This window comes from Galeopterus variegatus, unplaced genomic scaffold (assembly GCF_000696425.1).
Source record: "Galeopterus variegatus unplaced genomic scaffold, G_variegatus-3.0.2 Scaffold1346, whole genome shotgun sequence".
Classification (NCBI taxonomy): Eukaryota; Metazoa; Chordata; class Mammalia; order Dermoptera; family Cynocephalidae; genus Galeopterus; species Galeopterus variegatus.
The window spans coordinates 130,559-154,025 of NW_007727457.1; the positions used below are offsets into that span (position 1 = coordinate 130,559).

A 23,467-nucleotide genomic window follows, 5' to 3' on the forward strand; every position below is an offset into this window, starting at 1 on the left:
CACAATGAAGAAAAATGTCTGGGATAATGAAGATAGAGTGACGGGAAGGTTGCTACCTTTCACAGGGTGGGCCTGCCACATAAAGCTGTGCCTGTGTCTGTTCTTTATTTTTTTTTTTTTAAAGATGACCGGTAAGGGGATCTTAACCCTTGACTTGGTGTTGTCAGCACCACGCTCACCCAGTGAGCAAACCGGCCATCCCTATATAGGGATCCGAACCTGTGGCCTTGGTGTTATCAGCACCGCACTCTCCAGAGTGAGCCACAGGCCAGCCCCAAAGCCTGTGTGTGTTCTAATATGGCCGAGCTTCGATTTTCTTATGGTATTGATACAACTGTCTGATAGGATTGTAGTGAGTATATAGCATGAAAACGGTAATAGATAATATGCATTCAGTACTTATTATATGTCTTCATTTTGCTAAGCACTTTAGTTTAAATGCATTATCTATGTCATGCTCACAACAACCCTATAAAGAATAAACTGTTATTATTCACTGTCTAAATGAAGAAACTGAAAGGCTAAAGGCAAAATCTAAGCTAGAAGTTTATCTGTTCAACGAGTTTCTGAGCACTAGAAGCTGGGCTGGCAAGACGTACATGGATTGCATGGAAAGCATGATCTTATTGTGTGTGCCTAACTTTCCTTTCACCTGTATTTTACAAGCTCATGTTTATTAAGTGCTTTTCGTGTGCCATGGACTACGGCATGTACTAAGCACTCTAAAGACATTGTTAGTTATATTTTTTAAAAAATATATGTTATGGGTAATATTATTATCCACCCCATTTTATGCAATAGGAAACTGTAGTAGAGAAAGGATATCCCAGAGAGGGGCAAGTGGCGGAACCAGGATTTGAGCAGAGAAGCTGCAACCCAGTCTGTCTGGCTCTGAGATCCACGCTCTTAGTTGTGAAGCTATACTGACTGTGTCTTCTTTTCTCTTTTTATGAGGGAAAGGGTAGCAGAGGAAGGAATGCCCAATGGAGCATGTATCATTTTAGAAAAAGTAAAGAACCTTCTGTTTTCTCCCCATGTGAAAGTGTTAATATAGTTCTTTAAACTGCACAGACAACATTTTAAATTATAGCAAGTAAGGCACAGAAAGACAAATACTGCATGACCTCACTCATATGTGGAATCTGAAAAAACAACAAAAAAGTGGTTCTCATAGAAGTAGAGAGTAGAATAATGGTTACCAGAGGCCAGGGGGGTTGGTGGGCGAAGTAGTGGTGGGCTAATGGATGCAAAACTATGCCATACCTTAAGTGAATCATGGTGCAGTATATGCATGTATTGAAAAAACACACTGTACCCCACAAATATGTACAAGTAAATATTAAAATAAAATAAAGGAAAAATTTTTAATTATTGTTGACAAAAATAGGTAAAGCATAAGTAAAACATTCATGTCTTTACTGCAGATGTGAAGTGTACTTTCATCTTCTTTGGGATTCACTGGAAGTTTAGTTAACATTTGCTTTGTTTCTGAGAATGTCCAGGCTTCATTCATGCTCACATACAGATACATACCTCAGTAAGAATAACCTAATGAAGCAAAGCCATTAACTAAATGCGACAATATATATGTAGCCTTTAGGTAATTTAACAAACAATATATTGCATCTAGGAGTCATTCATGGTTGTGTGTTAAAATATATATATGTAGCCTTTAGGTAATTTAACAAACAATATATTGCATCTAGGAGTCATTCATGGTTACGTGTTAAAAAACGACTTTCAGGTTTGTGATAAGAACATGGGCTTTGCCATCAGACAGACCATGGTTTAAATCCTAGCTCAGTCAGTTTCTAGCTGCGTGACCCACAGCAAAATTACCTAACTTCTCAAAGCCTCAGTTTCCTTTTTTTTGTGAAAAGTTCTACTCCCTACCTTCCAGCGTTTTATGAAAACTTAATAAGATTGTGCATGTTAAGTATTTAATTTAATGCCTAGCTCCTAGAAATTACTCAGTAAGTGGCAGGTGTTGCTATTAAAAGTTATTATCTGGCTTTTCTTTGCCCGAGTCTAGGTGTCCATTTGGGAAAAGGGAATAAGAATCCTGAAAAACATTCAGACTGTCTCTTATATCTAAATGTTTTCTGTACTTTGTAGACACAGTCTCAGTTTTAAAGTTAAGATAAATCATTCTTTTCTAAAGGAATTAGAATAAAAGATTAATTTCATTTCCATTTCTCTACCTTTCCCATGAAGAAAGCACTTTATGTGCTCCTGTTTGCCGTGATTTCATCCTTGTGTTTTCCAGTCTGTTAAAGGAAGTGGAAAACACGTCTTTGTAGAGGCAACACCTGTTGATTTGAATTTAAATCCTGGAGGAGAGAACCGTGGAGCACTCAGAGAAGACATATGCTGTGCACCCCTGATGAGGCCCCTCTGCAACTCCTGATGCCCTTCCAGTTCTGGAATGTGATGGCCCACATTCTTTATTTCCCTTTATCTCTTTACCCACCCCCCATACTTGTAGGCATCACTGTTTTAAAGATTGAACCATTTTATACTTGGTTTGCAGGAAGTGGAAAAGTTTTAGATTGCCAGTTTCTGAAACTCATTCCAGCAGGATGCAGAGAAAGACTTTAGTTTTTTTGTCTTTCTCGCATATGTATATATATTTTAATGCAGGAATTAACTGTTCATTTGTTCTGTTTCTGTCTTTATAATTTGACTTTTACATACATTGTGGTTTTTGAGTTCTTGAAATGTTAGAGAGAAAAAATCTTACAGAACAGAAAAGAATGAAATGCAGCCATTTTGCTTTTAGTTTAATTTGGTCCAAATTTAGGCTGGATTAACCCATGCCAATGGATTATGTGGTTTCTGTTGTGTCATATCCAGCCCTCAGAACAGGAACACTTTAAAATATGTGTATAGTTTCCACTTTTGTGGTTGGTTTATCCTCAATAAAACATAAAAGCATAATCTGCCTCTGAGCAATCAATAATTATTAGTAAACAGGTGAACCTGGACATATTGAATTGTATTGTTATGGTTGTCTTGTTTTAATTTAGAGGCATAATAAGAAAGCTTTTGAAAAGGCTGCAAGCCAGCAAAGGTTAGTTAGCACGGTGTGTTTTCTCACTACCCTATTGTGTTAAAGGTCAGCATTGTTTAGATACAGCCTAAGTGAGATTACTGAATATAGCAGATTTTATTTAATCAGAATGGAGAATTCCCACTTCATAAGCATTGATTCCATCAATGTTGGAGAAAATGCACTATCAGTCAACACAAGTGAACTAGTCTTTGAACTAGATTTTGAATGGTCACCTGAATAATCCAAAGAGTGATTAGTGATTTCTAATTGTACTACTCAAGCCAGCATCTAATTTTTGAGGCAATAATGCATTTCGTAAAGAAAATTATTTCAATGCATTTTTTTGAATCTTAATACTGCCATAAAATTGTTGCAAGTTACATTAGACTTTTAAAGAAGGAAGTGGTTTTTTGTTTCACAGATTTTATACATTTAAAAAATGAGCATGAGTGACTTTTTTGGGACAATTAGTCTAAACTTGGGTTGTTCATATAATATAGTGTATTTGTTGTATATTGCATTTAAATGCTCATGGGTAGGTCACATTTTTATTAAAGTTTATTGGGTTTTTTTAGAGTTCAGGAATTGGGCCCATGGCATAAACTCAAATCTATTTGTGATGGAATCAATTGATGACTTTAAACATTGTGCCAAGTTTTCTTTGTGGTGTTCAGTTCCACTGCTGATCATAAATCTAGGGTGAGTTGACTGTATAAAGAATTAAGGTGCCTGTATGAAGAAGTTCTTTACTCCACCCAAAAGAAAATCAGCTAATTTTGTATCACCCTTATATGACTACTAAACAGGCTAAAATTTCTGTTTCTGGGAATTTTATTTCTTTTACTTGATGACTGCTTTCTCAAAAGCAAAACAGTTTCTCCATCAAGCATTATTTGACATTATAGCAAATAAATAAGTCTGGCTGAGAAAGCTCAAGAATTTGCAAGGAAGAAAGATTCCAGAGAGCTTCAGGCCCTCTGTTAAAATGTTAAAACTTTTAAGCACTGGAAAGAAGATTTCTAAAGCACTGAGCGGTTGTTGTGAGAGGAGCTTTGGTCTCCATGAACTTTTATTTTTAACTCAGTGGGCAGAGTTTTTGAGGTTGCTGTGTTTTGGGTAGGGGACCTTTTCAGAAATGCCAGGCTTTTAGAAAAAAGCACAGTTCAATCAAAGCTCCGTTTTAAAGTTTGAAAACTTTGCTGTAATTAGAAGAATGAATTATTTCTCTGCTTCATTGGGGTTTCCTCCCAGTGCCCAGGCTGCAGATCATTCCCTGCCTCAGCTACCTCACAGGGTGCAGCTGAGGAGTCCCTGGGAGCAGGGAGAGCTGTCACCCAGACCTTGCCCCGCATGCACCAGGGGAGCCTCGTGCAGAGGCCGCTGAGCGCTGAGCACTGCCTGGGAAGCCTGCAGGCCAGAGCAGTCCAGAGGGGTCCCAGACACAAACAACCTAAAAAGGGATTCCCTATGGATCCCATGTTCTGGTTTTGTTTTTTGTTTTTGTTTTTTTGGTATTGAGAGGGATTTTTTTAAAAAGAAATGAAAACATCAAAGCTGTATGGATGGTCTATCAACACCTAGAGATACGTAGATGAATGAAAAAAGGAAGGGAGGATGGGAGGAAAGGAGGTAAGGCAAGAAGGAAATCACATCAAAATCATTTTGATAATTGACAGCAGGCTGACTTAATGAGTTACTTTCAAAATTATTACTTTTTTACACAAGTAAGTTCCTTTTTGGAATTGGGCAGTAGATTTTTAATACTTGTGATTTTTTTCCAGGCACTGTGATAAATACTTGTGCATGTTACTTCATTTAATTCTCAAGTTGATCCTATGGCGTTAGTATCCCCATTTTACAGATAAGAAAACGGAGATTCAGAGAGCCTAGTTAAACATGTCCAGGCCAAATCGCTAGTGTAAGACAAGGACTTGACAATGAATTACTCTGATTCCAAAGCCAGGCTGCCTCCTCACCTCCTAAAACCTATGGCTAGAAGGAAGATCTTGGAGACATACATTCTAGCTCACCTCGTCTACTGCACAAAGTTCAGGGGATCAAGTCATCCCTAATCCTGGTGGCAGCCAGCACCTCACACTGCAGTTCTTTGGAGCACACTGTCACAGGTGTCAGCGGGTGATTGGCTACCATGGGCACCGAGATGTGACTTTGGCAGCAACGGCGCCTTTGCACAATGTGTGCCCTTCATGTCAAATCATTCTCGGAGCTTCTGAATTCGACCTGGCACCACTGCTGGGTCAGTATCTCCCGTCTGCCAGTTATTTTGGCAAATATGACATCTTACACACATCATCAAGGTCTTCATATCTATTTACTTGAAGACATAATCTCACTTAGAATAGGTTCAACATAAAAACCTTGTTGTTAAAATAACAGCACCTTTCATTTGCACAGCATGTTACAGTTTGTAATCAAGGATAGAATCATTAACAGGGTAGACTCTGGAATCTGGCAAGCTTGGTGGGAATTGGCTTTGCCATGGGCTGGATGTATGGACTCAGCAAATTATGTAACCTTTCCAAGCCTCAGTTTGCTTGTCAGTAAAATGGGACTATTTAAGTACATGTCTCGCAGGGTACTGTGAGGATTAAATGAAGTAATCATGTAAAGGGACCAGCCTAGGACTCAGCATGCTGTAAAAGTTCAGTAAACAGAAGGTGCCTTGAGTGCCATTTACTTCTTCTTGAGGTCCCCTCGTGACTTCCAAGACACTCCCACCCCTGCCTGCCACCCATAAATATGCAAGGACCACACAGGAAAAAAAAAAACACAATTTTTTTTTTCCTTTTTGTCTTTTTTCAGGATTAAATGAAGTAATCATGTAAAGGGACCAGCCTAGGACTCAGCATGCTGTAAAAGTTCAATAAACAGAAGGTGCCTTGAGTGCCATTTACTTCTTCTTGAGGTCCCCTCGTGATTTCCAAGACACTCCCACCCCTGCCTGCCACCCATAAATATGCAAGGACCACACAGGAAAAAAAACACACAATTTTTTTTTCCTTTTTGTCTTTTTTCATGACCAGCAACGGGATCGCAACCCTCGGTGTTGCGCCCACACCTCGCTCAGCCAGTGAGCGGCTGGTCTGTACGTGGGATCCGAACCCTCGGCAGGAGCGCCACCGTGCTCCCAAGCGGCGCACTGTAGCAGTGCGCCACCGGGCCAGCCCCAGAAAACCACAATTTTATAGATTTGTTCTTTCACGGCATTCAGTCTTTCAAGATGCTGCCTCATAAACCTGTGAGTTGGTGTCATCCTTCTTTCCCATTTTACACCTGATGAAACTGAGGCTCAGTGGATTCAGTCACATGCAGTGGTTCGTATAGAGGGTGAGTATCCAAACTGAGGCTTGTTATGGCACCAAAGCTGATCCTGCTTTGTTTAAACCAGGCCACCCCCACACCAATTAAAAGCACATAGTGGTAAGGAGGGGGCTTGTGGTTTCCCTTCCACAGAAGCCCGACTGTCCTGATTTCGCTTCCCAGGGCACTTACATACACAGGGCTAAAGTGCACATACTTTCCTTCCTTATTTTATGTGTTTACTTGAAGCTTCTTCCTTTGTTTCTCAAGATTTCCACCTGTGGCATTGTTATCTGTGCTTAGAACAGTGCGTACCATCTACTAGAGTGTCTTACACACAGTTAGTGCCTAAAAAATATTTACTTTATAAATCAATTCATCTTTAATATTACAAAGGATGTTGCTTGCTTTCTAGAAAGCCTGGCTCAAGGCTTCATGTAAACAACTGCTTGATAAATCAACTACAGATGAACTAACATTCTTTTGAGCCCCTACTACGTGCTAGGCAAGGTGTTAGTGCTTCATTAATTTATTTACTTTTCTCCCTCCTTTCTATCTTTCTACTTACTGATCTGCTATTCTGGGGCAAGCACTGTTCTAAGTACGGGGAATAGTAGGTGAACAATGTATAATCGGGTCTTAAGGAGCTTATATTATTTCTCCTAATCCTCATAAGAACCTCATGGTGTAGCTTTTTTTTTTTAATAGAGAGGAAATTGAGGCCCATGAGGTTAAGTAATTTGCCTAGGGTTGTGGAGCTTACTAAGTCAATTGTAAGGGGAGGATTAGAATTAGTGTCTTCTAAGGCCAAAACTAGAAAAGGCAATAAGTCAAGAATCAAGTAATATCAGATGCTATGCAGAGCAAGTAGCCCTGGCTCCAATGATTCTTTTCAGATTTTTATGTTTTAATAATGTTATAATAATAGAAATAGAAAAAAAAGAAAAAGCCATTGGTCAGCAGTAGGCATGCTGCCCCCAAAAGTCGAGTGCAGATTTTCAACCTGGTTATGCAATAAATAACATACATTAATGCTGGTGTTTCCAGGGATGTTTTCAGAGCAGAGATCTGCTTTTACATTGAATTTATCTTCAACAGGAGATGGCACTGAATACCTTAGCTTTAATTTTTTCTAGCTTCTGTAGAAGGTGAGTTCATGATCTGTGAACAAACAGCACTGGTGCATCCTGGGGGTTTCCTCATTAATTCTTGTACATTGCAAATAATGACCTCTTAATTAATCTCTGCACATGTTAGAGTTTCATATACTGAATTTTCCTAAAGTGAGAAAGGGCAATAACATTACTGAGCACCTATTGTGTGTTTGGTACTATGCTAGAAACAGCTGAGTACTCACAATGAGACTTTAAAGCACATATAGTTATGGATACTACAGTACAGGTTAATAGTTAGGCTGGAGTCAGATTCAAGTCCTGGCTCAGCAGCTTACTGGCTGTGTGACCTTGGGCTAGTCATTACAATGATGATGATGTTGATGATGATGATGGTGCTTGCAGTGGGAGGCCACATTCCAGGAGAATGTCATTAGTGTCACCTCAGATTCATCTGCATCATGCTGTGATTGAGACTCCAGCTGACAGAAAGAGACATGGAGACACTGGTCACACAGATTGGCTAGAGGAGTGAACACAGCTAACCAGAAAGGGCACAGTTCTTGTCTTTTCTCATCCAGACCTTTCTTGTTTTTTCACTGCATCCATCCAGTTCAGGTCTCCGAGACTTAGTCAGACTATAGTGGCTTCCTAACCGAGGGGTACCATTAAGTCCCAGTTTACCTGGAATAATTCTGGTTTACCCACGTGGTCCTAGAAATTATTAACAATGTTGCCATTCAATCTCAAAAGTGTCCAGGTTTGGATGATAAATGATATGGTCATTTATCACACTACAGCCTCCTGCTTCTGTTCTCTCCCCTCTAAGACTGCATTTAGCAGTGCCAGATGGGGCTGCCTACAAAACTGCTTTGTCTATGCGACAGTCTACTCGAAGACAGGGTCCCAACCACCTATCGAATAAAATCCAGACTCCTTAACCCAGCACTGAGCACAGAAGCAAGGCTTGTACGTGTGCATGTGCACTCCCCATAGAATCTCACCGAGCGCCAGTCAAGCAGGACAGCCTCAGTAAACTGGTGTTGAATTAATACCTGAGCGAATGTGTACAGTCGTGCTCCGGCCGCTGTCAGTTTCTTGAACGCATCATGCTTCCGCCTGCTGCAGGAGCTTTGCACGTGTGCTGTTCCTTCTGCCAGCAACACTCTTCCTCCCCCTTTACCCGGTTCATGCCTTTTTATTCTTTAGCTGTCAGTTTAATGCGACTTCCTCCAGCAAGATTTCTGACTCTCCCAGATGAGGCTAGACTTCCCTTTTCCCCTCTCCCGAGGCACTCCTGGTCATCCCATCTCTATCTGTGTGATTATCTATAGCTGACTCTGCACTAAACTCTAACCTTCTGTGAAGACAGAGACTGTGTCTGTCTTGTCGAGGCTGTATCCCTACTGTGTAGCCAGCGCCTGGCACATGGCACCCCGTAAACAGTTAATAAGTGACTAGTGGGAGGGATGGATGTAAATCTCCTCGTAGGCTGCCTTTTCTGAGCTGGTGCAGTTCATGGCACCCGTTTAAAGCCCTCCAACAGCTTCTCAGCACATTAGGAATAAACGTGAAGCTCTTATGACGGCCACCAGTCCCTGCCCATGTTGGGCCTGTCCTTACTTTCTGGCCTCATTTCCTGCCACTCCCTGCTCCTTCCCTGTCCTCCACCACACTGGTCCCCTGGCTCCTCACACACTCCCAGGCCATCCCCGCCTCAGGCCTGGCACTCCAACATCACCTCCTCGGAGGGGCCTTCAGTGTCCCCTCTACCCCAAACAGCACCCCCATCTCTCTTTATCCCATTCCTCGGCTTTATTTCCCTCATAACGCTCGTTGCTTTCGGAAGTCATCTTGCTGATTTCTTTTTGTCTGACTCCGCCACAGAATATAAGCTCCCTGAGAGCAGAGGCCTTGTCTGCCATGTTCATCGTAGCTCCTCGGAGCCTGGCAAACAGTAGGTGCTCAATCGATGTTTGGGGCATGAGGGAAGGAATAAAAGCAGGGCCAGGGTAAGGCTGCCCCTTTGGAGGTAGGGCAGGGCCCCTTTCTGGAACCCAGGGGCCCCTGGGGCAGGGCCTGTGGCGTCGCCATGGCAACCCACTGGCCCAAGGCCGCCCCCCCCCCCCAGAGGCCATAGCTGCCGGCCTCGTGGGGCCCACACTTTCCTCACGTTCCTGTCTGTCGCCACCAGCAGGGAGTCCTGGGGAGAGAGAAACGGGCTGGGAGAGAATGATCAGGAGGCAAGCCCACCCTGTTGCCGGAGGCGACAGAAGCAGCCTGTGGTGTCGCAGTTCCACTGGTAATGGCCAGGGCCCGGGGAGGGGAGATTGGGGCTCTCCCTGGCACCCCCAGGGGGACCTGGGGCCAGGCCCGCCCTTGGTAACTGTGAGGGTGGCATGTCAACTCTTTCATGTACCCTTTCTAAAGCTGAGAGTTCCTAATATAGGCCCCAGCACAGCATCCTGAAAGACTGTTGAGGTAGAGTCTGAATGATGCCTTCTTTTGAAACCCGGTGACACTAAGGCAGGCGGCATTTTCTTCAGGTGTTGCGTGAAGCAAGGCGTCCCCTCTCATCCACTTCCTCAGGAACGAGGCGGGTCGCGTTCATTCCCCACCGTGGGTACCCGCAGCTGCATGGCCTGGTGGGCGAGGCCTTTACACTCTGCTCTGAACTGATGGTCCCGCATGTCTCTCACCACTCCTGGGGTCACGGTCGGAGAAATCTTCATCTTCCTCAGAACCCACCAGGCCTTTCCCAACTTTGTGCCTTTGTCTGTGATGACAGCCCACCTGCCAAAATGCCCTGATTTCCTCCTTGGTCTGGCAGTGGCTGAATCCTGAGGACCCGCTGAAATGCCAGCCCCTCTGTGGGCCAATCTCCAGGCCAAGCTGGAAAGGCCCCTCTCCATGCCCTCACAGCACCTTATTATAATACCAAACACACTCCTGGTTACCTGCTTGCTCAGGGAGTCAGTGCCACAGTGAGAGCACTTTGGAGCCAGACAGACCTGACCCAACTTGCCACCAACTAGCTGGGTGACTTTACTTAGCTTCTCGGTTTCCTTCTTGCAAATCAGAGTTCATAAAGTCTGTGTTTCAGTTGCTGTGAGGAGTAGAGTTGAGGCATGTGAAGCAGAGTGACCAGCATGGGGAGAGCATTTGATAAATGCTAGATGTCACCATTACGTGTCTGTCCCCATCACCGGGCTGTTAAACTCCTGGTGGATGGAGATCATGCCTTCCTCATTTTCTATGGCCCACAAAACCAAGCGTGTAAGAGCTTTACCTGTATTATTTTAATTAATCTTTGGAGAAATCTGGTAGGTGGGGATTTAGGAAGGTTTAGGAACCATCCCAATGTTACATAGCTAGTAAGTGGCTGGGGTGGGATTTGAAATCCAGTTGTTCTAACTGCTAATCCCACACTCTTCCAAGCCCCCTCGTCTTCTCTTTCATCTGACACCATCTCCCCTTGGTCACTCCGTGTCAGACACCTGGGCCTTCTTGCCATTCCCGCCTCAGGGACTTTGTCCTGTGGTCCCCTCTCTCTGAATGTTTGAAGGCCTTGAGCCCTCACTATGCTCAGTCCCGGCTCAAATGCTGTTTCTTCTCAGAGGTCTTGCTGGTGGAGGATCCCCATCCATCATTCTGTTTCTTCATCCTGCTTTGCCTTTCTTCCTCATAGGCACCACTACCAGCGTTCTAAGCTCGTGGTGACAAGGTGCTGAACAAGATAGGCAAGGTGGTTAAAACTTACATTTTAAAGGTGGAGAAAATAAATCACAAAAAAGGGAATAAATAAACAGACAAGATACGTTTGGGTCTCAAGAGCCTGGTGCGTGACAGATATCCTGCTGTAATATATCAGCTCCCTGTTGAGCGGTTTTGTCTATTCCTCTGTTAGAACTTTACATTGAAGGCACTTGGCAATCATTTGAAAATGAATGAATGGGTGAATGAATCGTCTAAGAGATCTCTGTCGATGTCCTCTGTAAACTTCGGGGATTACCTGGCTTTCCATAACTATCTTCATCGGCTTCTCCTGCCAGATTAATACACATTCGTGAAGCACCACTCTGAGCCTTGGACTGCCTTGGATGTGCCATGTCCCCAGTGCAGCTACTTCCTCGGTGTTCTTTGCTGCTGCAAAGGGAATAAAGTTTCCTAGAAAACCCAATAACCATATGAGCATTTCCAAGAGTTTGTGGAAAAACAGAATTAAAAGATAATACAAATCTTTCCATGAGTTTTTTGAAGTTGACTCTTCTTGACTGAGAAAAATCACTTCAAACTGGGGTTTCCAAATCTTCAATGCAAAGTGAAGAGACATGAAGATCTGCCTCTAAAGAGTTTGTGGAAAAACAGAATTAAAAGATAATACAAATCTTTCCATGAGTTTTTTGAAGTTAACTCTTCTTGACTGAGAAAAATCACTTCAAACTGGGGTTTCCAAATCTTCAATGCAAAGTGAAGAGACATGAAGATCTGCCTCTGTGGAATGTGGGTTAAACTCCTTGTAAAGTGAAAATCCACAGGCATTATCTACATCCTCCTTCCTGCCCATGATCTCAGATAAATCAGGCGAAGGGGTGGTTTGCAGCCCAGGAGCCTACACTTACAGCCCTCGATAAACCCTGTTGGGCACTTAGCACAAGATTGGTCCTTACTAAAAGGTCAGATGATTTTTATGAATCAACAATGAGGCAATTGGGAACAGGAAGTTATCCAAGTGTGAACCGAGCTCCCATCCTGTGTCTGTGCAGTCCCCAGAACAGTGCCAGCTCTCATTCTATGTCCCATGCCATCCCCAGAACAGTGCCATTGGTCACAGATTTAGAACTTTTGCTTCAAGCCTATTTCCATATCTACAAATAGAGATATTGAAACATACCACATAATATTGTTGTGAGTTTTAATTTAGACCACATATGTGAAGATGCCTTGCACAGTACCTGGCGTGCAGTAGGAACTTCACATTGTTTTTGGAAAAAAAGTAATGCATTCAACAACACATATTCATTATCCAAAATCTGGGGGCCAGGCACAGGGCCAGCCACTGGGTACAAAATGGTGACCAAAAATGACAGGGGACTGCACTCATGAGCTCAGGGAGTAGCACCTGCCTTGCTTGCTAGATGGCAACTAGAGGGCAGAAGCTGGTCTTGTTCGTGTTTATATCACTCATGGCTTCTCTTTAGCACAGATTCTTGCATCCAGAAGGCACAAAATAAATGTATGTCGAATTTTGGTTTCTATGGAAAATCTCCTTCGATGTGTTGTGTTTTTTCATGCCTTGTATGGTAAAAAAGAAAATGATTAGGAAACTCTATAGACATGCGGACGTATCCATTTATATGCCACGCATTTTTCAACATCATGTGTGTCACTAATGTAACATTTACTGAGGCCAGGCTACAAGGAAAACTTTATACCAGGCACTAGTGGAGAGTTAAAGAAGTAGAATAAAAGGTGCTCCGTTCTTAAGATGTTTAAGTTCTAAACTGAAGAGCCTGCTATGTATGACAAAGGCTGACAAAGAAATATGTAAATGAATTTAGCAAAAATTTTAATATGTAGGTGGAGTTTTAGCTAAAGTTCTAATACAAGGCAGACTGATCAATGCTGCAATATATATATATATTTTTTGTCTTTTTTCGTGACCGGCAACGGATCGCAACCCTTAGTGTTGTGCCTGTACAGGACCGGGACCGGCAACGGGTTCACAACAGGGTGCTGCAATATATATATATATTTTTTGTCTTTTTTCGTGACCGGCAACGGATCGCAACCCTCAGTGTTGTGCCTGTACAGGACCGGGACCGGCAACGGGTTCGCAACAGGGTTGCGCCCGCACCTCGCTCAGCCAGTGAGCGGCCGGTCTGTATGTGGGATCTGAACCCTCGGCGGGAGCACCGCCGCGCTCCCAAGTGGCTCACTGTAGCAGTGCGCCACCGGGCCGGCCCAATGCTGCAATATTAACACTGTGTTCTGGGGATACATAGGACACAGGAGAAGAAGAGAGCTCAGTTTACACTTGGAGAGAACATTGTGGTTATGACCCAAGTTTGGATGCTGGTCCTGCTTCTTACTAGCAGGGTGACTTTGGACAAGTCATCTAATCTCTCTGAGCCTTAGTTTTCTCATCTCTAAAATATGCATATTAATAGCACCTACTTTAAATGGTTGTCATGAGGATTAATATGATGGTGTATATAATGCATTTGCAGAATACCTGGCTCATAATAAGGGCCCAGCATACTGTGGCTTTTATTATTATTAAATCACATCATCTGCAAATAAAAAACGCAGATGAACACAGTGTTTTATTCAAAATCAATATATATGTCATTCTGGTCAAGTAATTCTTTGTTAAAAATTGTTTTAAAGTACATCAAGTTTGCTTCAGTTGACCTAAATAAAGGCTTTCCGGTCATATGGACCAATCTTGCTTATGGGACACAAGTTGCAGATGCCACTCCTGAGGTCCCCACTAGGGAAGAAGACAAAGGTCAAAGAGCATCTGTGTATCCAAGATCCATGGCCCGTTTGGATATTTCAGAGTGTTGCATCCACACAGCCTGGAATGCAAGAGCCTTGAATGCAGGAGAACTCCAAGTGTCCAGACCAACAGAGGTGATAGTTCTGCCACACTTAGCACTGCTCAGACCACCAGGTGGACACCCTCAGAGTCTGTTCTAGGTGCCATATGTTCACATGGACATTAATTAACCAGAAGACAACCAGAAGCAGGTGAATTGGATGGCCAAAAAGTGAGGACAATATCTTCCAAGAAAGATCTGAAACAAGTGGAGTACTTTGACCACAAAAATGGAGACAGGATGTCTGTCTTCCCATGTCTGCCATATGCCAGTGAGACCAAACTTATTCTGGGTTGCCCCAGGGAGCAGAGCTGGGTAGCAGAGTGGCTGCAGGCATAGGCTGTGGGGTCAGAGAGACCTGCCTGGGTACAATGGATGGTGGGAAGGGCTACTTGGTGAGATATCTTCTCTCTTTTCTTCAGGCACTTCCTGCCCTCTTCCCCTTCTTGTTTGTTTCATCTCTCTCCAGTGCCAAGGAGAGGCACAGCCATCAGGAAAGTTCTTAGTTGACTTGAACTCTTGTGGGCAGTCGCTGCACTCTCAAGGCCCACCTGGTGCAGCTCCTCCCGGAATGCTGCCCTGAGTTCCTCAGAGAGTGCCCCGCCAATCACAGGGGTTCTCCCCTGCAGGAATACAACCTCCTAAAGGACTCAGATTTTAATAGGCCTGATCCTGGCACAGGCAAAAGGGTGAGAGGGAGAGGGCTTTCCTTAGTTGTTGTTTCTGATGAAAGGGGCTGGAGGTGCATGTGTGTGCACATGCCCACCACATGTGAGAGTAACTAAGTGTGTCACCTATCTAGGAAGACCTGGGGCAGGCTCAGAACAATAGATGTTGCTTTTGGTGGCATGGTGTGGCAGAGGTAGGGGATGCAAACTTCACTAGGTGCCGTCCAAAATCAGCCATGGCTGTTGCCAGGGAAAATGTGCCAGGACTTGAAAGGGCAAGAAGATCTGAGTGGAGACATTCTGGAGAATCCTGAAAGGGATTCTGGAGCTTTGTAACCAGATGTGCTTTTGGATACGAGGATGACAGACACCCACCTTGTGCATCCCAGCTTTGAAAACATTACACGCTATTTATTTCTACATTGTGCATTTGATATTTGGAAGGGGTAGCATTTAAATGTTTTGAATTTCTCTGATCCTCAATATTTCCTCAGAAATACCCGCTTTCCGTATCCTCTTAACAAGCTGTCCCTTGTTCCTCCCCTTGGATATTTTCTCATACTTATTTACAAGCAGCTTTTAAGAGAGCAGTTTGTTGGGACATAAAATACAAAACAAAACAAAAACCCAACATTTCTCCCTGCTGTTTGCATTTGCTTTCCCCATCTCTACCTAGCTTACTCGTCAGTGTGGCTTCCTTTACAGTAGGTCACGTAAGGTGTTAACTGATGATCTTTTCCTGGGCTCTTTGAATTACAAGGTGTCACATTACTTAATCCTTCTAAGCCTCAGTTGCTTTCTAGGAAAAATAAAGGTTAAATAGCGATTGCTTCAGAGAGTTGTTGTGAAGACTCAAAGACATAACGTATGTAAAGGGCCTGGCATGTTAAAACAAGTCTTTGATCAATGCTAGCTCCCATATTATAAAGAAGACAGTAGGAGACCACACTGTTCAAAGCACATAGCTGTAGGTATAGCCAGTTCTGCTATAACACCACATATGCATTCCTAAAAATCACCACATTATGCAAAGTTGCACAATAAGAACCTGAACTAAATCTCGGGAAAACAGCAAAACGCACACACTCACACAGTTTACTGAAAAAATAAGCTTAGGAGTACCAGACTCAAAAACTTTGTCAGTGACACATAAGACAAAATAGGACCTTAATAAAAGTGATAGCATAGTTTCCATCAGGTTAAATGTTTAAGAGATACACAAATACAATAAATACAGCACTTGGCCTTGAAAAAGACCTGAAGCTTGCTTCTGGAAATGGGCATTGGAAGGGTTGCATCTTGTGAGGTTTGGTTTGGTTTATTTGTAAGAAAATGAAATTTTTTGCTTATAGTTTCTGAGGCTGGGGAGTCCAAAGTCAAGGGAACACATCTGGCGAGAGCCTTGGTGTTGTGAGTTATTATGAAATGGTATAGGGGGGTTATTGGGGTAGGTGTGGCTCATAACATATGGTGAACTGAAGTAGCAGGTAGATGTTTGAGGTGTGAGTGTGTGCATTTTGCTGTTCTCCTGGGACTTAGTTAAGGTGGGTGTGGATTTCTGAATTCAACCAATTTTTTTTTTTTAATGGAAGAAATCAGGCATAGGAAACAACAAGTTTTAACTATACTCAAGTTATTTCCTAATATATCACTTGCATTGGAACAGGTTCCTGTTTTTAAAACAAGCATTATAGCAAGACTGACTGTACTTAGCTGATGTGGAATGAATGAATGAATAGTGGATGGTCTAAAAGATGGAATAAGCATTATGCTACATTGTGTAAAGTACATTTGCAGACTTTGAAATTGGATAAAATAACAGTCTTTGGATTTTAAAAGTGCTACATAGCTAATATAGTGCTCTTCATTTCTCTTGCTGCTGTGGCTCCGGGTCAGTGCTTGGAGGAGCCCCTTCCGGGGACACTGGGCAAAAAGAGGTGGGCCACAAGGCTCCCTGCCCTCCTTCTCCGGTTCACCCAGAGCCCCCAGAGTTTTATCTGCTTTTTGTTCTCATTTGAACAAAGGGTTCTGCTGCTAATTTACAAGTTTGCAAACCACCACCAGTGATTCTGTCGACCAGATTTTGTTTTACAAACTACTTCTCAGGATTGTGTCTTCTTTGCAAAGAAAGATAATCTTCAGTTGGTAGTATTGGGCTATGAATACTCTAGAATTAGTAGAATTTGACCAAGAAATACTCAAGAGGGGTTTTAAATGTCAATTTCGCCTCCAAACTACTCGGGAAAGTCTCATCAGAATCGTGCAGATCTCATATGAAAGTTGATGAGCATTTACATCTAATGTATTTACCATGTTCCTGTCTCTTCACAAACACCAACAGCAGTTCTGTGATTTTTATTTTTCTTTGTTTCTTTTTAGAGAGCTGGATTGAAAGATGTCTCAATGAAAGTGAAAACAAACGTTATTCCAGCCACACATCTCTGGGGAATGTTTCTAATGATGAAAGTAAGTGCTTCAAACTCATTCTTCCGCAGCGTCCCAGACACAGCCAATGTCCTGATGGGAGGATGGTGCCCCTAGATTGCTTGGCTGGGGCAAGTCAACTGGAACAAGATGCTTCTCCAGCCATTTATGAAATATGCCAGGCCCTCCTTGTAGTGTTCTGTGATAGGTAGTGGAATTCGGTCAGGTGGACATGGAAACTGAGGTCACGATGAAAACTTGCTGCTGTTTACAGACTCATCTTCGGCACTGGACTTCCTAACCTCAGTCCCCAAAGACCCCACTATAGTAATGCTCCAGTTGGCAAATGTGGACCCTGAATAGGAAAAGCCATTCTCAGCATCCACTGTAGATGTGGGGTTAAAGAGGCGGTGTCATAGGATTGCTGTTTTAGAGTCATGAATGTCCTTGCTATTGAAAAGTAAAACTGTCTGCCAGATCTTGGACTAGAGAACTTGAGTTAACTGAAAGATGTAAACTCCTGTGTTTACACCTTTCTCTATGTTATGTCAGACTGGGGCATCTGGGCAGAAGAATACTTGGAACTTGTATTTGCTCCTAAACACTGAAAAAAAGGGCAGGGTGGCAGTTATTATAAGTGACATTTCCAGCAGGGCCAGAAATGTCTTTCTCCCTTGATTGGTAAAGTACATCTCCTTAGTTCTGTTTTCTCAAAGCATGAGCCCGTGACCACCACCCCACAATCCCCTACGACGATTGTTAGACATGCTGAACAGCTTCCTTCCTGAGTCTGTTATGATATTGTCATTCTATCATCCTATTTTTCTTCATTTTATAAAATTGAGATAAATTGAACATAAAGTACACAAATCTTATATGAATAGTTTGGTGAAAAAAAAAGTTTACATATTGCATCCACCAGTGTAATTATTGCTCAGGAAAAGATATAGAACATTTCTATTCCCCAAGGAGGCTTCCTCATGTCTCTTCCCTGTCAATAACTATAGTCTGGATTTTATGACCATAAAATCTTTTTTTGAAGCTTCACACAAATAGAACCATGGACCCTATATTCTTTTGTATATAACTTTTTTCACTCAACATAATGTCTATGAGATTCGTCCATGTTGTTGTATGTAAGAATAGTTCTTCCTTTTTCATTGCTGTGTAGTATTCCACCATATGAATATACCACAATTGACATGTCTGTTTAAGTTATTTGAGTTTTATTTTATCGTGGTAAAATATACAAAACATAAAAATTTACCATTTTAACCATTTGAAGAATGCATTTCAGTGGCATTAAGCACATTTACCTTGTTGTGCAACCATTACCACCATTCATCTATAGAACTTTTTTCATCTTCTCAAATTAAAACTCTATACCAATTAAACAGTAACTCTCCATTCCCCCTTTCCCCCAATCTCTGGCAACCAATACTCTACTTTATGCCTCTATAAATTTTACTACTCTAAGTATCTTACATATATAGAATTATACAGTATTTGTCTTTCTGTGGTTTATTTCACTTAGCATAATGCCTTCAAGGTTAATCTGTGTTTTAGCATGTGTCAGAATTTTTTTCCTTTTTAAAACTAAGTAATAGCCAGTTGATGGATATACCAAGTTTTCTGTATTCATTCATCCATTGATGAACATTTGGGGTTTTTCCACCTTTTGGTCATTGAGAATAATGCTGCTATGAATATGGGTATACAAAATCTGTTAAAGTTTCTGCTTTCAGTTCTTTTGGGTATATACCCAGAAGTGGAATCATTGGATCATTTGGTAATTCTATGTTTAATTTTTTGAGAAACACAAAACTGCTTTCTATAGTGGCTATACTATTTTACGTTCCCACCAGCAATGCACAAGAGTTCCAATTTCTCCACATCCTGGCCATCACTTGTTATTTTCTGGGGCTTTTTGATCATATCTATACTAATGAGTGTGAAGTGGTTTTGATTTGCATTTCTGTAATGATTAGTAATATTAAATATCTTTTCATGTGCTTATTGACCATTTGTATATCTTTGAAGAAATGTCTAAATCCTTTGCCCATTTTAAAATCAGGATGTTTGGGTTTTGTTGTTACTAAGCTGTAGAAAAAGTTCCTTATATATTCTTGATATTAATCCCTTATCAGATATTTGTTTTACAAATATTTTCTCCCATTCCGTGGGTTGCCTTCTCACTCTGTTGATTGTGTTCTTTAATGCACAGATGTTTATTTTGATGTAGTCCAATTTACCTGTTTTTTCTTTTGTTGCCTGTGCATTTGATGTCATATCCAGGAAATCATTGTCAAATCCAATGCCCTGAAGCTTTTGCCCAATGTTTTCTACTAAGAGTTTAATAGTTTTAGGTCCTTGATTCATTTTGAGTTAATATTTGTATATGGTGTTAGGTGAGAGCCCAACTTTAATCTTTTGCATTTGGATATCCAGTTTTTCCAGCACAATTTTTTTAAAAGACTGTTCTTCCCCATTGAATGGTCTTGGCACTCTTGTCAAAAATCATTTCACTATATATGGATGGGTCTTCAAAAAGGTCATGCAAAGATTTTGTATTATCTTTTAATTCCATTTTTTTCACGAACTGTTTGAAGTACCATTGTATGCAAGGATTTATTTCGGGGCTTTCTATTCTGTTCCATCGATCTATATGTCTGTCTTTATGCCAGAACCAGACTGTAGCTTTGTAGTATGTTCTGAAATCAGGAAATGTGAGACCTCCAATTTTGTTGTTCTTTTTCAAGATTGTTTTGGCTATTCAAGGTCTCTTGAGATTCCATTTGAATTTCTGAATAGATTTTTCTATTTCTGCAAAAAATGCCATTGGATTTTTGATAGGGATTACATTGAATCTGTAGATCACTTTGGGTAGTTTTGGCATCTTAAGTCTTCTAACCCATAAACATAGGATGTCTTTCCATGTATTGGTGCCTTTAATTTCTTTTAGCAATGTTTTATAGTTTTCAGTGTGCAAGTCTTTGGCCTCCTTGATTAAGTTTATTTCTAAGTATTTTATTCTTTTTGATGTTATTATAAGTAGATTGTTTTCTTAATTTCCTTTTCAGAATGTTAATTGTTAGTATATAGAAATGCAACCAATTTTGTTGTGCGTGTTGATTTTGTATCCTGCAACTTTGTTGAATTCATTTATCAGTTGTAACAGTTTTATTTGTGAGTGGGTGTATGTGGAATCCTTGGGGTTTTCTACATACACGATCATGTCATCTGTGAAGAGAGATAATTTTACTTTTTTCTTACCAATTTGGAATCCTTTTATTTCTTTTTCTTGCATAATTGCTCTGGCTAGGACTTCCAGGACGACGTTGAATAGAAGAGATAAAAGGAGGCGACTTTGTCTTGTTCATGATCTTAAAAGAAAAGCTACCAGTCTTTCACCATTGAGGATGATGTTAGATGTGGGTTTTTCATATATGACCTTTATTATACTGAGGTAGTTTCCTTCTATTTCTAGTTTGTTGAGTGATTTCATTGTGAAAGGATGTTGCATTTTGTCAAATGTTTTTTCTGCATGAATTGAAATGATCATGTTTTTTTCCCCTTTATTCTGTTAATGTGGTGTATTACATTGATTGATTTTCATATGTTGGACCATCCCTGCATTCAGGAAATACTCATATATCCCACTTGTTCATGGTGTATAATCCTTTTAATATGCTGTTGAATTCTGTTTGCTTGTATTTTTTGAGGCTTTTTGCACTGATATTCATAAGGGATATTGGTCTGTACTTTTCTTTTTTTGGAGTGTCTTTTTCTGGCTTTGGTATCATGGTAAAGCTGGACTCATAGCATGAGTTTGGAAGAATTGTCTCCTCTGCCATTTTTTGACAGAGTTTGAGAATAGGGTGCTCTGAACATTCTTGTATGTCTTTTGGTGGACATGAGCTCTCATTTCTGTTGGTATGTTCCTAGGGGTAGAATTGCTAGAACATGGGGTATATCTATATTTGGTTTTAGTAGATTTTGCCTGACAGCTTTCTAATGTGGTTGTACCAATTTAGACTCCTGCCAGCAGTTTATGAAAGGTTTGGTTGTCTCACTTCATTACCAGCATTTGGTATAGCCACTTCTTTCAATATTAGCCGTTCTCATGAGCGTACAGTGTATATCACTTTAGTTTTAATTGCATTTCTCTGATAATTAGTGAAAGTAGCATCTTATCACATGCTTATTGGACATTTGGATGTCTCTTTTTGTCTCTTTTGAACTACCTGTTCAGGTCTTTTGCCTATGTTCTTTTTTTAATCGTGTTGTTTGTCTTCTCCTTAATGTTTTGTAAGAATTGTTTTTATATACTGAATAGGAGATATTTGTCAGATAAAAGTATCACAAATATCTTCCTTTGGTTTGTGGCTTTCCTTTTCATTCTCTCTCTCTCTTTTTCCAGTTCTGCCTCTTACTACCTCTGATAATTAGTGAAAGTAGCATCTTATCACATGCTTATTGGACATTTGGATGTCTCTTTTGGTCTCTTTTGAACTACCTGTTCAGGTCTTTTGCCTATGTTCTTTTTTTAATCGTGTTGTTTGTCTTCTCCTTAATGTTTTGTAAGAATTGTTTTTCAGATAAAAGTATCACAAATATCTTCCTTTGGTTTGTGGCTTTCCTTTTCATTCTCTCTCTCTCTTTTTCCAGTTCTGCCTCTTACTACTTTTTCATTTGCTTAATGTTAACTTTAGATGAACTGAAGTTCTTAATCTTTTTTAATCGAAACAATTGGCTGTATATATTTGTGGGGTACAAAGTTGACCGTCAATACTTGTGTACACTAAGTTGGTTAGAGCACTCAGTTGGTTAAACCCTTATAACACGAAAGTCAAGGGTTTAGATCCCCTTACTGGCCAGCTGCTCCCCTCCCCTGCAAAAAGAAACATACTTGTGTACACTAAGTTGGTTAGAGCACTCAGTTGGTTAAACCCTTATAACACGAAAGTCGAGGGTTTAGATCCCCTTACTGGCCAGCTGCTCCCCTCCCCTGCAAAAAGAAACATTGTGGACAATATGTGATGGTCAATTCAGGATAGTTAGCTTATTCATCATTGCAATATATAATCATTCTTTGTGTCCATTAACCAATTCAAACACAGTTCAATTTGTCTATGTTTTTCTTTTATAGTTATTGCTTATACAAGCCTAACAAAAAGAGGTGCAAGCTTTCTATTTTTTTGTTGTTTTGAAGAGTTTGTATAAGATTGGTATTCTCTCATAAATATTTGGAAGAATTCAATGCTGAAATCATCTGGGTTTGGAGTTTTCTTTGAGGGAAGGTTTTTAATGATGGATTCAATTTTTAATATAGCTGTGGAATTATTTATATTTTCATATTTCTCATTTTGCTATTTTTAGTAAATTATCATTTAAAGGAATCCATTTCATCTAAATTTTCAAATTTATTTGCATGATGTTCAAACTCTCCTTTTATTACTTTTGTCATGCTTTTAACACCTATAGTGTTGTTATCCTTTCATTTTTGATATTGACAACTTACGTTTTCTGTTTTTCTTGATCAGTCTTGCCAAGATTTATCAATTTTATTAGTCTTTTCGAAGATCCAACTTTTGACTGTTGTTTTTCTCAATTTATATCTTTTTTCTATTGCACTTATTTTTGCTCTTATCTTTCTACTTTGAGTTTAATTTGCTCTCTTTTTCTAGCTTTTGAATAGATGCTTAGATAATTGATTTTCAACCTTTTCTAAGATATACATTTAAAGTTATAAATTTTCCTCTAAGCGCTTTCTTTTTGTTTGGATTGTTATGGTATGTCTTTTTCACATTTTTATTTTTAGTCTTACTATATTTACTATTAAGGGTTTTTTCTACTATAGCTTTAAAAAAAATCCAGTCTGATATTTTTTGCCTTTAATTGGAGCATTTAGACCATTTAAAATTAATGTCATTACTGGCATTGTTGGGTTTAAATCAACAAACTTACTATTTATTTTTGATTTGTCACATCTGTCTTTATTCCTTTATCCTCCTTTTTTTAGATTTTTGGGGAGGGATTTTTAATGGAGTCTTTAAAAAAATGTTCAATGTTTTCCTCTACTAGTTTTCCCATTATCCATTGTTTCAGTGTGGCAATCTTAGGGATTACAATATGCATTCTTCTCTCATTATGTCTCCCCCACGTTACTCCTTCCCCCTTCAAGCACGGTGCAGGAGCACTGTCTCAGTTTAACCCAAGTTACCTCTTTCCCACCCTCTGAGCTCTTGCTTTAATGTATTTTACTTCTACATATGTTGTATACCCCAC

General features: G+C 40.6%; 1 protein-coding gene across 1 annotated transcript in view; it reads left to right on the forward strand.

Moving 5' to 3' along the window:
* RFX4 (regulatory factor X, 4 (influences HLA class II expression)) overlaps positions 1 to 23,467 on the forward strand; it is a 162,713-nt gene that overhangs the window by 9,728 nt on the left and 129,518 nt on the right. The window contains exon 2 of the mRNA XM_008576416.1: positions 17,135 to 17,221. Within this exon, the coding sequence (XP_008574638.1) occupies positions 17,135 to 17,221 (87 nt within the window). The remainder of the gene's footprint in view (positions 1 to 17,134; positions 17,222 to 23,467) is intronic.